This window comes from Syngnathus scovelli, chromosome 3 (genome assembly GCF_024217435.2).
Source record: "Syngnathus scovelli strain Florida chromosome 3, RoL_Ssco_1.2, whole genome shotgun sequence".
Classification (NCBI taxonomy): domain Eukaryota; kingdom Metazoa; phylum Chordata; class Actinopteri; order Syngnathiformes; family Syngnathidae; genus Syngnathus; species Syngnathus scovelli.
Window position 1 is genome coordinate 17,750,586 of NC_090849.1, and position 16,086 is coordinate 17,766,671.

Consider the following 16,086-nt stretch of genomic DNA (forward strand, 5'->3'; position numbering starts at 1 on the left):
GTAAAAGACATTGCAATACTAACTACGATGAAAAATTGCATAACTGGGAAGCAAAAGGTAGAAAAAATGAAGTCGGAATATTCACTGAAGAGAGTAGCCTAATTGTTTTACAAATAAAAGTCATTAGTGGAGGAGATGTAGATATTACAATAGAAAAATACATTTTACAGGAATAAAATAATATATTGAAAACGTACCAAAACAGCTGAATTAAATTTGGAGTTAGAATGAGACCTTTGTAAAGTCAAAGTCAAAGTCAGCTTTATTGTCAATTTCTCCATATGCCAAAGACACACAAAGAAACCGAAATTTCGTTCCCCCCTATCCCACGGTGACAAGACATGGCTCACAACAGACAAACAAGTAACAAGTATAACAAAAGCGTGCTGAATAAATAATGAATAAATAACACAACAATAAATAAATAAATAAGAGGAGCAGAAAAAAAAAGGAGCAAGTGCGCGTACAGCAGACATTCCCGAAAATAGCGCAACAGTGCCACACGCTACGCAGAAGGGGGTAGCGAGTTCAGGGCCCTAACAGCCTGGGGAAAGAAGCTGTTGGCAAGTTTGGTGGAAGGTGTTTGCTGACTCTCATTTAACATAGATTTGATTGATTCATTTATTCAGAACACAGCCAAATCCCTGATTATAAGAGGTTGTGCATATGCTTGCAACAATACTACATCTCAGTAGGGATATTTTTTTAGTATTCATTTGCTTTTTGTAGCTTCAAAGCATTCTTTATCGACGAATAAGCCCAATAGGCCGAGGAAAAAAAAGAGCCCTGACTTTATGAGAATGAAGTTGGCATTGAACATTTGAGTGAGCAGTCACAAAATTATATTGTGTGTGATAATAATGTTCAGAGGGAACACAATGTAAACTGCACACACCACACACACTCATCCTCCCTGTGGTGTGGCTGATGGGTCCCACAGGTGCAGCGGGGCCTGTTGAAACCCTAATAAGCACGTGTGGTTCCTTTGTCCAAGATGACTGAATAATTGTAGCCGGCGTCATTACAAAGCATCTGCCCCACTCTCTTGCCTCATTGTGTGTGTGCGTGTTCTTCTTGTCATCAACGTTTTTTCTTCCCCACAGCTGTCCCATCTTCCAGGATGAGACAACCAGTGTGGAATTAAAGCAACGACAAGCTATAGTTAGCACCAAGTGCATCAGTGAATGCCTATGTGCCACATCAGGAGCAGCACGACAGGCTTGTACAAACATCTGCACGCCCATATGTAGTACAATGGACAATGGCTATGATTAATTCATTCATTCAGTCAGTATATATATATATATTTATATACGTATATATGTGTGTGTATATAAACCTTTTGCTTGATGGTAAGATGTGTTGGTACATTTCGCACAGCACTCAGAGGACTTACTTCATAAAAACTGGAACGTCCCCTGATAGCCCAAAGGCTCCCTGTCGTAGTTTATCAAAGCAGAGTTTCATCCATCTGCTGTGCAGGAAGCATTGAAGCTCAAAGGTAATCTGAAGCACGACCTTTGTGGTATTTGCGCTCCGTTAACTAACGCTGTCATGTAAAGGTTGTGAAAGACGAGGGTGATTAAGGGATATGGATCAGGACACACAGGAACATCATTGCGTGTCTCTGGAGTAAACTTCAGTCCGTTACGATTATGCCATGCTGCACGCCAGGATTAAAGGAGTTTGGGATTTTTCTTTAGAATTAGTTAAATTTTTACTTTTATTTTTTACATTTAGTTACATTTAATTAGTTGTTGAGCTGGTTTATTTATTTATTTTTAATGCCCTCTTTTTATTAGGTTTAGTTTTTTCATATATTGAGTGTGATTTTCTACTTCTTGGTAAATTCTCTTGAGCACATCTGCCATTTTGTATGTCCGTGTGTTGTGGTGAGATATTGAAAAAGGACATGGCCACACAATGTCGGACACAGTGAGCAACTCTTTGTTTCTTTCAGCAGCTTATTCACATTTATACACTTGTTTTCGTTGTTGTTCATATACTTGCCACTTTGAATTTCCTTTTACAAAAAAAGAAGCACTTTCAGAGACATAGAAGAGGAAAAGAGTCTGTGGTACAGTAGGTCACTTGAAGAAGAGAGAAAGTCCAAAGTCGTTGATTGTCACTCCCTCTGTTCATACAGTTTACTCTGTTTGTTTTGACTCAAAATGACGCCACAGTCCTGTTGTCCATCAAGTAGAAACACTTTGATTATTGAAAACAAATCAAACCACAATTGTCACTCAGTAGATCGCAGACCTCCGCCAAGTCTGGACAGTTAACAAAAGTGAAAGGGGAAAAGAAACATGGTGGAGCGCCACATTTAAGAGTTGTCCATTTGTGTGTTTGCAGGCTACTTCTTGGTTTAGGGCAGGATTGGACCATGCCGTTTTTTTATTCCAAGGCTAATGATGAATGGTTCCACTGTGCCTCCACCAACAAAGAAAAGAAAATTCCTCTCATGAAAAAAAAAACCCTATATAGTGGATGGCCATGTTGATGATTAGCTTTTTAGCAGGCTACTTTCTGGAAGCATCCAATTTTTTTTGCAAGGGGAAAACGCAAGAAAAAAAAAAATCCCTGACAAAACTGAAAAAACATTGTGGTGTTCAGTACTTGTGTTTGCCTGTTAGTTGGCAGGATGGGAGAAGATGGGAATGTACCAATTTGATTCTCAGATGGGGCACTTCAATTGACTCAAATGGTACAACTGGTGAAAATAATCATGGAGAGAAATCCTGCCACAGTTTTGCTTTAGCCACAGTGTTCTGGTTTACCTGCCAGTTGAGGAGAAACTAATTGTGGTTAAAGCCAAACTGTGCCTGGCTATTTACTTTCCGAACTTGATTTTGCTGGTTGGCAGACTTTCTGGTCTATGATGAACAACGCTGAGGACGATGAGAATGTTACTTGGACTATAAAAAGAAAAGTGAAACATTGGGGATTTCTGTATTGATCATTTTGTTAAATAAGAGATTATCTGGCAAAGTGGAATAAAGTCATGATTTTGTTTGAGGAAAACGGTATAAGACATTATGAACTGAATTGGACTCCACCATTTGCTTTGTGGGGCTGGGGAAACAGTCCATTGTGACTTGACAAAAGGACAAAAATATGAAAATAAATTCCTCCTGTCACATTTTCACAGGTATTAATACCAAAATCTTACTTGGTAACGAACAAATAAACAAAACACAACTTCTGGACTACACACTTATACACTTGGCTGAAGTAATACAGCAGTGGCAACAAACTGACTTTTGTTTTGTAGAAGGCAGGGGGAAATTTGTATTTTTTTTTGTTTTGAATCCAGCATGCACTCTGCCTTCTGCATTATTGCCCAGAGTGGTTGTGTGCTAATGCGTCGATAGGCCGGGTTGAACTCCTTGAAAAGCATTCAAAGCATCGAAAGTCTTCATCAGTTTTACGGCTGCAAAAGGCAACCATGGAAAACAAAATGTACAAAATGCCTTTGTAATATTCCATCTGTGACCATGCTAATAATGTAACTGCCTTTTTTTTTTTTTTTTTTGCCTCATCTCAAGACAGTAAGGCAGTTAGGTTATTCGCATGATGAGATTCAGTATAACTACAAGTCAAACCAGTGAAACAATTCATCAGGTCAAGTACACAAACCACATTAATACCATCAAGTCTTGTTGTCATTAAATGAAGTAAGACCTCTAATTCCACATCATATAATTATCATCATTGTTATAATTACATGAAGGTCTCTGGACACAAAATGGTTGAGGCTATGATGTGATGCTTTTTTGCCCTTTATAGTGACTTCAAAAAAAATCCTTTCATGCATGTTGTATTTACAGTGTGATGCTTGGAGCATGCAGGTGACCATATTTGTGTGTTTGTGTGTATCGAGCAGGAGTGGGCAACACAATCCATTTTTTATTTTTATTTGGGTTATTTCTGATTAATCATTCATTTAAAATATTGTCATTGGATAACAGCATGTGGAATATATAGGGAAAATGTTCAATTTATGAGAAATCTTAGTTGTACAAGTAAATAAAATAATTATTTCATGTGATAAATAAATAAATAAATAAATGCACATTTTCCCACTAATCATTGCCCGCCTGGCTCACAGTACTCTTACAATATCAATAAAAATGCCAATGTGTTTTCTCATGTTGGCCAACAATGTTAAAAAAAAAAAAAGACATTCACTTGTGCAAGTATGCTAATCAACGAATGATAATGATAATATTTTTTGGTGTGCTTTTTCTGTAACATTTTTATAATGTCACAAGATGACTCCAAAGCCTCAGCTAATAGCAAAGGACTAATTAGTATCTGGGAAATATGTTGAAGTGGTGCATCTCAAATGAGAGACAAAGATCTTTGGATGTCAGGGAGGAGCGAGCTCGCTTTAGCCTGGGTTTGTCGTGATGGAGCGTCTCCTCATGTGCATTACATGCATTTTTTTCTAATCATCTGCATGCCATCCATTTTAAGGGTATAAGGTCAGATGAATTTGAAAGGATGTTTTACAATCATAGGCGGTGAAGCATTCACAGTTTTGATTATTGTTATAATTGTTTTGAGCAAGAAAGGCAAAATAATAAATCCTTTGCCCACTCCCAGTGTGTCGCGTGTTACTAAATGATGGATGCTCACTCCCCGAGGACGCCGACTATCCCGCAGCGACACCCCACCCTCGCTCCTCCACTCTACCGTCATGCCTTCGACCTTTTCCTCCCAACCCCTTGACTACTCTCTCCATCGCTCCAGCACATCTCCTCATCCCTCTCCGTTGTCCTTTTCCCCCCTTTCCCCTTGTGCCATAAAACAATAAGTCTTGAATGTCTGCGAGGAGGCCCTGCGCTAATGGAGCCCATTAGGCCCCGTAATGAAATATACATTACACCATTACAGAGGACTGCAGCGCTCAAATAATAAAACATGCACAATTCAATTTCCTCCTCGGACTGGCGTGAGTGTCTTTCAGCGAGTGTGTGTGTGTGTGTGTATAAAAATGGAGGGACATCGGGAGAAGGTAAACAGTTTGTCTAACACACGCACTCACGGTTTTGAAGCATGTCTGAGTGCTAAGAGGCCTAAGCATTTAATATGAGTTGACCAGAAGAACCGCACCTGCTACCTATCTGACCCCCACAATTAGAGAGGGGGAGGGGAAGCGTTGTTGGAAACTAAAACATGAAAAAAAAAAAGGTCATCTACATATAGTTATAATGGCAATAGAGGCTGCAATGAATATGCCTTTTCTGCTATCTGGGTTGCCTTAGAGATATATATAAAAAAAACACATGAAATAGAGGAACTGTGGTACATTTTGAAGTTTGTAAAAAGAAAATACAGATGGATGAAAAGTGAATTTCACTGGCTAGCGGAGTTAGCCCACACTTTGCTTGGTAAGATAAGTCTGAGCAACTTGACATGTCAACAAGAACAAATTTAAAGGGAGAATATCAGCAGTAAAAGGTTTCGCTCTGAGCCGCAGATTTCACTTGGTGTTTGCTCACTTTTTAAGTTACAACATTTTTAATTGGCTACATTCATGTGTTTAATGGAAATACATAATGTGTATTTTTTTTGCATATTAGGAACTATTCTTCCAAGGCTTTGTATTTAGAATTGGTTTCCAACTCCTGATCTAAAACTTCAAGCTTCCCCCATCTGCAAGGACCAGGTTGACCTTAATAGCCATGAACGTGGTACAGCCGTGGCCGCGTCAATCAATCGACCCCCGACACCAGCACAAGTGAAGCATCTGTTACTTTTTAAAGTATGTGTGTGTGTGTGTGTGTGTGGGGGGGGGGGGGGGGGGGGGGATCATCATGTTACCTCCTATTAGAAATGTCAAATGACTCAACGTTGCACAGCAGTCCCAACGGTTAAGTTTAAAAAATTGACAATTGGGAATGGCCATCATAAATCCTTCTATTCTATTCAAGCCTAACATAAAGACTGGAAACAAGAAATGCTGTGAAGTGGGATGCTTTGTTAGCTTAAAAGAAAATCCAGATAAATATTACAAGACTGGACTAGATTGTACACCTTGAAAACTGCTGGGTTAAAAATTGGACCGACCAAGGAAATTTGAATCAACCTTGTTTTTTTTTTGTTTTTTTTGCAACACTGGGTTGTTTTGTACAAAAAATAGGTTGTTTTGACCTAACTTCTTGGGTCAGTCCATTTTTTAACCTGAATTAGGTTGTTTTTCACGTGCAGCATTTTTAAGGGTGTAGACTGACAGAAAATGAAGGGAGTGAGGTTCCTTGGCCCAGTGAATATAGCACATTGCTACATTTGCACCGCCTCCATTTTTTTTTTTTTTTTTTTTTTAGTTACTCGATTGCTCTCACACTGTTATTTCATCAAGACATCCAAAGTGGTTTAGCTCTGAGCCCCAGGGCTCAGGGTTGTATTTTTGCATATAATTTGTCTTGAATAAATATTTCAGTGTCATTCATTCCTTCAAGAACTTCTGACTCATTAATATAACTTCAAGAAAAAGAAAAAACAAGATGAAATAAATGAAAATCAAATATATTAAACATGTGGACTAAGCTATTAAAAATATTTAAATGTAAATATTACATTTAATTAAATAAATGACAGTTAATTGACTTACTAGATTGTTTGCGTGTTCATCCCTAATAATTACTCTGGTCAACAATTTTATTCATTGGAGATGCAAGTAAAAATTTCTGGATAATTTTATTTTGAGTTGATTCTGAAATTGCCCTCAGTTTTTTTTCTGTAGTGCATCAGATTTTATTAAATATTTTATTTAATATTTATGAATTAAGAGTTGGTGGAATTATTTATTATTACGGTGCATGGTAAAATCTATTGTGTAAGCTTTTATAGATCAAATTTGACAAAAAAAGAAAATATTTCCAAAACCTGATGTTGACCAGTGTTTGCTTGTTTGTTTATTTAAATATTTAATATGAGGAGCTAATTAATTGAGTAATTTAATATAAATAAAATGCATAAAAATATACAATTTAAAATATGAACAGTTTTTGTATATTAATAAAATTCCATAAATAAATTATAGTTACTTTGCCAATATTTGACCAAGCGAATTTGCAGTAATTTCTTTCCCTTTTCTTGTGAGCTGACATTTAACTAACACTAATTTAGTGCATGTGTGTGTGTGTGCGTGTGTGCATGTGTGCGTGTGTGTGTGTGTTTGTAGAGGGGCTAATGGTGAGGGGTTGGTAACAATTTGGGCTCAAATTCACATGGAGCCAAATCCTCCCCCAAACAAAAAAAGCAACCTTCATACAGTCTCATATTTACATGAAAAAGCTCCAAGAAGCATTCCCTGTTGAAATGAGTCCAGCCAAAAGGAGCTTTTCCCTTTTTTTCAGGAAAGATGAGAAGGGAAAAGGGGAAGGAGGTGTTTGGCGGATTATTCTTTTTTTTTTTGATTGCCTTTAAAAGTCCTTTTCACATCCTATACAGCGACATCTTGCGCTCTCCTCCACGTTCATCCCAGTATATCCAAGTAGACGGGCGAGGCTTTGGCCAGGTTGAGGAGCAGGCCGTGAATCTCCTTAATGTTGAGTCTCATGTGAGGCTCCCTCTGCCAGCAGCCCAGCATAAGATCGTATACCTCTTTGGGGCAGGTTCTAGGGCGCTGCAGCACCCTGCCCTGGGTGATGCACTCGATCACCTAGGGAGAGCGAGGGGCGGGGACAAATATGGGAGGTGAACATTCGCTGAAGGTGATGAAGCTTAAGCTTCACCTCGCGGCACGGGAACGCCGTAAAAATATGTCAGCATCCATGAATTATTAACCCGAGTGATGAAGTCGGGCGCAATCGGAACTGACAAGCACACGGATCCGACGTCGCTTCTCGGCGCCGTTTCGAGATAAAAAAAAAAAATCTTCAAAGATGCTTTGAAATCCGACACCTCATTTGCTACAGCTACACTGTGTAATTCAAGAAATGCATTATATTACATGCATAGATGTGTGCGTGTGTGTGTGAAGTGCAAGTCTCCTGTTACTTTCTCAGATGATGTGACCCATGTCGCCAAATTGACCATTGTGGCAAACAAAAATTTCGATACCTCCACACAATCGCATCATTTCCTGTGCAGATCCCTTACGGGTCAAGAGTTGAAAGGATGGATGCAAAAGGGAAGGTGGAGGCCGAAAGGTTAAACATGGATGTAACCAGAGTGACTTGGAGGGGCAGGGAAATGACTTGAGAGGTCAGATATGTTGAAGGCTCAAGATGGCAGTCTTTCCCCGAAACTGGGTCAAAACCCAAGAAAAGGGAGATTTGTATGGCTTATGAAATATTCAAAAGACTCTTAATGTGTGGTCATAAACTGAGCATGTGAGCATTTGGGATGTCATCTTTGAAAGCCCTTTCCAAGTCAAATGGTTACCGCAAGGACAGCAAATTAATCCAAAAAAGAAGGAGGCAATTCTACAAAAGCACTGTTATTACATTTAGATTGGATTATTCTTTTCGGGTGTGCGCAAGAGAGAGCGAAATGGAAAAAGTGATGGAAAGAGAGAGAGGGAGAAGCCCGTGTGAGCTAATCCCGCTACAAATATATTAGCATATATTAAGTGCACAACTTACTCTTATTAAGTTCAAACTAAACATTAACATTAGCGTTCAAGCTAATAAAAAATACTTAATGACTATTACTTGCTCAGTGGGCTTATCGACGAATTCTTACATACAAGTAGAATGAGTAGGAAATTACAAAAATATTACTATTATACCTTCAAACGGGCTATCTCTGAGGGCAGAACATTTTCAACTTAAAAATAAAAACAGACAACCCTGTGTGGACAAGACGACAAACGCTAACAAAACCGAGTAGAACATTTGATAAAACCACAATTATTACATCCACATCCACATTTGCCTGTGTTGATCAAAATATTCTGACAACAAATAAATACAAATTGGACAGAAACACTGCTGTTGCGTCTATATTGGACTATGTGAGCCCAAGGTAAACCAACAAGTGCTTCTAATTTTATTTATTTTTACAAAAAATGCTTGTCCCTCATTTAACTAAACCCCAATAATTTATGGAAATGAGCACAAAATCTGTTTCAGAACTGAATTAATTCCAGAAACGGTGGCAGAAGTGCACCAGTAAGCTTAACCAAGATAACGGAAGACATTTTTTTCACATATCAATGCTGTCGGGGTTGAGTTAGGGCATATTATTTTCAAAATGTGTCCACTGTGGACTAATTACTTAGTTCATTACCTTTGATTTAAATTCCTATTCAATTCTGTCCAGAGTATGATGACATGGTGCACTGTACCTCATTATTGGAGAGCTGGTACCACGGTTGTTTGCCGTAGGTGAAGATCTCCCAGAGGACCACACCCAGACTCCAAACATCACTCTCCGTGGTGAACTTCCTGTACATGATGCTCTCGGGGGGCATCCAGCGGATTGGCAACATGGTGTGACCTCCCACCTAAGGGAGCGCACACACAGGCGGAGGGAAAGGAAAAGCACGGATGAGTTGCAGAGGAAATAATATACAGATTGAGAGAGATGGCAACTAAAATTTGCACAGACATCAATTCGAATGTGAATCTATCAACTGGATGAGTGCTTTTTCAACAAGACTGCAAAATGTTTCACTTCTTCAAAGTGCTTATTGACACTTTTAAGTAAGTGGAATTTGATGGTCTTCATAATTATTGCAAACCTTGCACCGAATTTTGTGGTATGGATACTGCTGGGGCCTGAATTTCCCCACCCCCGGGAATCGATAAATGTTCGATCAATCAATCACTCAATCAACCAAAACTCAAAAACCTTTTAGTAAGGCTCAGAACTTGAAAACTATTGAATTAATATTCAAATTAGTATTTTAAAAAAGCCATTATGTTCCAGACTAATTCACAGAAGTAAAAATTCCCATTTATGAAAGAGCATTTTTTTGCATAGTGTGGTATGCATTTGAAACCATGTTGAATTATGGGATGCGGCAGCTCGAAATTGTTTCTATGTTTGAAATAAAATGTATTCTACTTTACTAATTTAGATGAGCTTGTGGAGGCTTAAAATGTTCTTGCAAAAATGTAGTAGAATATTCTACAAATCAGAAAGCATTGTTTAAAATGCATCATTAGCATTAAGTGATTCTGTGTGAGCTCAGAAAGTAATCACATAAAATAAATGTAGGAAATTGTACATGTGAACTTCTAAACATTTAGCATTTAGTAAGAAACTGTACAAAAGCCTAACTATCACGTTTAAACTAGACAATTTCTGAGCAATGTAATTTTGCATGTTTCTCCTGCATCTCCATATTTTGATAATTTGTGACTCAACTCTAATTGGATTCTCTGTGTCCTCTTGCATGTCCTGATAAAACTAAATAGCCAATATAACCAATTAAAAATTCAAAAATGTTTATTGATGTCATATTTAGTGGGCTATCCCCATTTATTGCAGAACGGTCCTTTAAAACGCATATTTCTGCTAAGACACACACCGCACTAAAACTAAACTATCAGGTTTAATGAATCGAGTGTCACCAACGCTTATGATGAACGCAATGTTTTGAGTAAATGATTGACAATAAAAGCACATTTTAATGAACCGAGTGAACGACACATGCAGGTAATAATAGGCCAGTTGAACTCACCCTGAAATATTCCAAATGATAGATAGCAATGTGTGTGTGTGTGTGCAAAACATTTGCGTCAATAGCAGTTTAATTGGGTTGTCTCGGGTTAGCAGAGTAAATAATCCAATTATGATTTATTGTCACCGATGACATCCAACAGCAGCGTCAGCAAGCCAAGAGCAGCAATCAGCGACTAATGATCAACTCAGAGGGACTTTTGCTCTTTTCATTAAACTCTAATCACAAACGAGCCTTTGGAGAACATCTTTGTTCTGTGAGGGTGACTGTCACACGGTTAGCAACAAGACGCCATTTTGTCCGTTGTATGGAACTAATTGTTAAATAATCCCAGAACCACCAAGTAAATGAAGATGAGTGCAATTGACCAAATGTAGGTGAGGTTCCAGCAAGTTGGGAATACGAAGTTGGCTGTGATGCACATTTCTCTGTTAGTCCCTTTGATTTTCTTCCATCCATTCATCCATTTTCTTTGGCGCTTGTCCTCATTAGGGTCACTGGTGAACTGGAGTGTATCCCAGCTGAATAGATAAGCGGGGAACACCATGGACTAGTGGTCAGCCAATCGCAGGGCCCATTTAGACAAACAAGCAGTCACAGCCACATTAAAAGTTACCGACAATTTAATTGAGTGCTGACGTACTTCACGAATTATTATCCCTTTAGCGTTTGGATTTTTGTCTATTATTCCAGAATCAGAATCCATATACCGTATTTTCACGATTATAAGGCGCGGATACGTTTATTTTCAGAACGGGAGTCCCTCCGGGTCACCTTTTTACAGCGTAGATGGTTTTGAGTCTGTCTTCTTTGCCTTCCCAACAACACATTGTCTCGTCGCCATTTTGGTGTCAATGTATGATTTAACTGATCCACAGGACAGACATTAAACAGCTTATTTATTTTAGGCTGCACGATATGACGAGGCATCTCGAGTCTCCCTTCTTCTTCAACGTGCCCAAAAGCGAATTAAACCTCGTCTCATATCAGGCGTCTCCTCCATTGCTCCCGGCGAGCATGAATCTCGCCGGCGATTCTCGCTCCGTCGCGCACCGCCGATAGGACAGTCCATTTTCCAAGCTTTATGTCCGTTATTAATGGCCTGTGCGCCGCACTTGGCCCGTTTCTGTGCTAGTCAGCGGCTTATTTAATGGCGTCATAAAATGTGGACGGTCACATAGATAGCCATCAGGTTCTGCCTCCATCTCTGAAGCGCTAAGTCTTCACAAGCAAACCTTTCTTCTTCTTCTCTTATCAAGTCTGTTTTTTGTTTTTTTTCCCTCTAATCTTAATGTGGAGCTTTTTATTATGCTTCACCGCTTGTTGGTTTACTTTAGCAGTCAGTATTTTTTTATCTTGGGAAACCATCGGAATATGTTTCATAGTCAAGCACAAACCTGCTGCATTTATTCTCTTACTCTTGTTCTCAAACATCATTTAGTCACTTATGTGTATGAACTTATGAACCCATTAGACGTTTTGTTTTATTCATCATGGATGATCGTCTTCCCTGAAGATCTGAAATATTAATAGCTCAAGTGCTTGGCCACCTGGTTTTATTGTTTATTACGCCTGCGTTTGGTTTCGATGTTTGTTTGTATGTTACCAGCAGCATTACAACGGACTGAACTGAATTTCCAGTCAACTTCGGGGAGGGGCGTGGCACGGAGCAAGGAAGAAACCATTATGCCTTGGTGCCGATCCAGTATTTTAATTGGTCCAGTATTTTTAATGCCTCATACATTATCAGGAAACTCCCAAGTGATCAAAGACAGTAACGATGACGTGTGCCGCCTAAAGGACAAATCTTTTAGTCTTTTTCTAAGGCATGTGTGCATCCTGATTTATTTATTTTCCTCATTTGAGAGGCAGTTGGAAAATGGTGAAATATGGTTTTACTGTCGCCAAAGGTAAACAAGGAAATAAAGAATGGTAAACAAAATGGACAGCCAAGAGCCCCTCTTCTCTTAGTGGTTGCTGGCACTTCTCCTTCCTTTATACTATAATGCAAAACACTAATTAAAATAATTTAATGAATCTAATTTGTCAACTATAGCAATGTTGTTTACTGTGTCTGTAGCATTTTAGAGCGGCGGATTTAGGGATTAAGGCTCATTTTGAAGGATAATAAAGACTTAATTAAGCCTTAATTATGGAAAATCAAATCAGGATCCACAGACACGTTGCATTTTATTATGTGTGTGTGTGAGACTCATCTTAAGTGTTTGAAATGGGAAACTATTAGGATGACAAAATACATTCTGAATGCAGTAGGGGCGGGACAATTCTTACATTTTGGGAGTTTTTGCTCGAGGGATGTGGTATGGTGTATACAGAGTTGTATCGAGTTGCCGGACTTTAACGGGGGGCATAAAGTTGAACACGCGCAACTGATTAGTAACAGCTATCATGGCTAGCCAATTGCTTCTAAACGTATCAACATACAAAAACAAATGCCATTGATGTTTTGACAGAATAATCTTTCAGCCTATTCGAACTGTTACTGTTGCATTCGTCTGCATTGTTCTCCTCCTAACAAGAAGACGTACTATTTTTGAATAAATATCTAATATTATTTTAAACGCACCGGATTCCGTTTATTCTTTCATTTCCTGGAGAATTTACTGATAGCAATTTTTGTGTCTACACACAGAAAGAAAATCAGTTTTCTATTTTGCATTGTTTCCCTTATTGCAATGATTCCGAACGACTGCGCCACAGCACCTTATTGCTTGGGAAAATTATAGCACAATTTCGTTTATTATGTCAAGTAATTACGATTTGATGACTACAAATATTGAATCTTTCTTCATCTGTCTACCACTACAGTAACAAAAAATGCTCTTCCACCTGGCGATTTAAACTTTCATTCATTCAATTAAAACACGGCTCCCTCCGAGTATATCTAATTTGTGTTTGATTAAACAGGCCTGGATGACACACTGAGTCAAAACAATTATGAGTAAATTGAAATGAAATTGTCATTACTTTTAGTGCGTTTGTAACATTTTCTTTTTGTTAGATGGTGTGCCCTGTACCGAATGTGAACTGGGCCAAGGCCTGAGACAAACTGATATACGAAATTTTTGGCCCTTGCATTAAACCCCCACTATCTCTCTGTTGTTCACTATCTAGCTATATATTCATCTCTTCTCTTCTCCATCCATCCATCCATCCATCCATCCATCCATCCATCCATCCATCCATCCATCCATCCATCCATCCATCCATCCATCCATCCATCCATCCATCCATCCATCCATCCATCCATCCATCCATCCATCCATCCATCCATCCATCCATCCATCCATCCATCCATCCATCCACCCATCCATACATCCATACATCCATCCTTGATCCATCTTTGCTGTTACATCTACATAGTATCAATCTATGCATCCATTAAGAGCCCTCTTATTTCCGATGTTCGTGTCTCTCGCTCCCTTGTCCTCTCCCTCCCTCCTCTCTCGTCGCCTTCCCGTCTGTCTCTCTCCCAGCTTCATGAATATGCATCTTCACAGCCTGACGGCCGCCTAATGTTCCAGGCATGACTAAAATAAAAGGGAGGGGTCAAGAACAGCAGCGTAGATTTTTGTCACGCAGTCTTGACCACCTAGAAGCTGGCGTATCTATGGCAACTAGGCCAGAAGAAAAAAAAAAATGATGCGGGGTGGGTGGGACACAGGGTGGTGATAAACTCCACCCACTCCATGATGCACAGGAACTTTAATTGTCCTCTGTGTTTCCATGGAAACAAAAACTAGTGATTGGTTGTTTTTTTTTAAGGCTCGTGCGAATGTGTTTCCTTTTCCACATGAGATGAAAATACCTCCTGATGCACTTCATTAAAATATTGTGATTCCTCTTTACTGGAGTACTCATAGAGAAAAAGAATTACGTAATAGCCAGTTGAAGATTAAATATGCCATTTTAATGAGAGTAAATCCCTCAATTAAAAACTACCCACACACAATTATCTCACAGTAGATAAAACACCCAGCAATTAGTTTGTAAAATGTTTGTTAAACATTAACATGTGTTTACATATCACCCTGGCGTTAATGTGTCATGTGTCTGACAGTGTTGTGCGCTCTTCGTCAGAAAGAGGAGATACAGACCACAATGAATCCCTCCAAAGTCACACATTTAAAACTAGGGTCAGCGTTTCAAACTAGGGTTAGGGTTTCCAACTAGGGTTTAAAACTAGAGTCAGGGTTTCAAACGAGGGATAGGATTTGAAACTAGGGTTTGAAACTAGGTTTAGGATTTGAAACTAGGGTTTCAAACTAGGGTTAGGGTTTCCAACTAGGGTTTAAAACTAGAGTCAGGGTTTCAAACGAGGGATAGGATTTGAAACTAGGGTTTGAAACTAGGTTTAGGATTTGAAACTAGGGTTTCAAACAAGGGTTAGGGTTTCCAACTAGGGTTTAAAACTAGAGTCAGGGTTTCAAACGAGGGATAGGATTTGAAACTAGGGTTTGAAACTAGGTTTAGGATTTGAAACTAGGGTTTCAAACAAGGGTTAGGGTTTCCAACTAGGTTTTAAAACTATGGTCAGGGTTTCAAACTAGGGTTAGGGTTTCATTCTAGGGTTTCAAAATAGGGTTAGGGTTTCAACCTAGGGTTTCAAACTAGGGTTAGGGTTTCCAACTAGGTTTTAAAACTAGGGTCAGGGGTTCAAACCAGGGTTAGGGTTTCAAACTTGGGTTTAAAAATAGGGTTAGGGTTTCAACCTAGGGTTTAAAACTAGGGTCAGGGTTTCAAACCAGAGTTTAATTACGACTATTGTTACTCGCCCAAAAGGTGTGCATATTACAATGAAACCGGCGTAAATGCTGCAAGACAAGTTTGGCTGGTTGAAAGAAATACCCCATATTTTTCAGAGTTAAATTTGAGGTAATCATTACCACCATATATCCCCAAAAATTGTTCTGGTTTAATTAAATTGAAAATATATCCCCCCCCAAATTGTGAAGGTTAAAATACGGTGACTGCAAATCCCCCAAATGATGTTTATAAAAGGACAGTACCTGAAGCCTTCTTCAGAATACCTCAAAACCACCAACAAATGTGCTGGAAAAATCAAATAAAAGTTCTTGGTCTGCTCAGAGAGACATGTGGCTGGAAGAAAAAAAAAGGTTAGTAATGGGAGCCCACAAATAAAGCAGAGGATGGAGGCATCCAAAGCGTCTGCCAGCTTTTTTTGTGTAAGCGGATGCTGTGACGTCAAAACAACCTCGTCAGTCCTACGCCTGTGCTTCTATTTTCCTCCCAAATCCACGCATACGTGCATGCACACACACGCACACACACACTCACAGAGGTAGGGGGCTGATTCCTTTATGACTCATCTTGGCTTCTGTCTGACGTAAGAGCATGACTGAACACGCTTACCCACCTACATGCACACACACACATGGCATCTCACTGACTCCCCTGCATGG

The 16,086-nt window shown here is 39.1% G+C and overlaps 1 protein-coding gene across 5 annotated transcripts in view; it reads right to left on the minus strand.

Moving 5' to 3' along the window:
* Nucleotides 1–1,926: 1,926 nt before the first annotated feature.
* ntrk2a (neurotrophic tyrosine kinase, receptor, type 2a) overlaps nucleotides 1,927–16,086 on the minus strand; it is a 55,623-nt gene continuing 41,463 nt past the window's right edge. For all 5 annotated transcript variants that reach the window (XM_049762645.2, XM_068650181.1, XM_049762644.2 and 2 more), the window contains 2 exons: nucleotides 9,302–9,460; nucleotides 1,927–7,672 (listed from right to left, as the gene is read on the minus strand). In XM_049762645.2, the coding sequence (XP_049618602.1) occupies nucleotides 7,487–7,672; nucleotides 9,302–9,460 (345 nt within the window). In that variant the 3' untranslated portion in view covers nucleotides 1,927–7,486. The remainder of the gene's footprint in view (nucleotides 7,673–9,301; nucleotides 9,461–16,086) is intronic.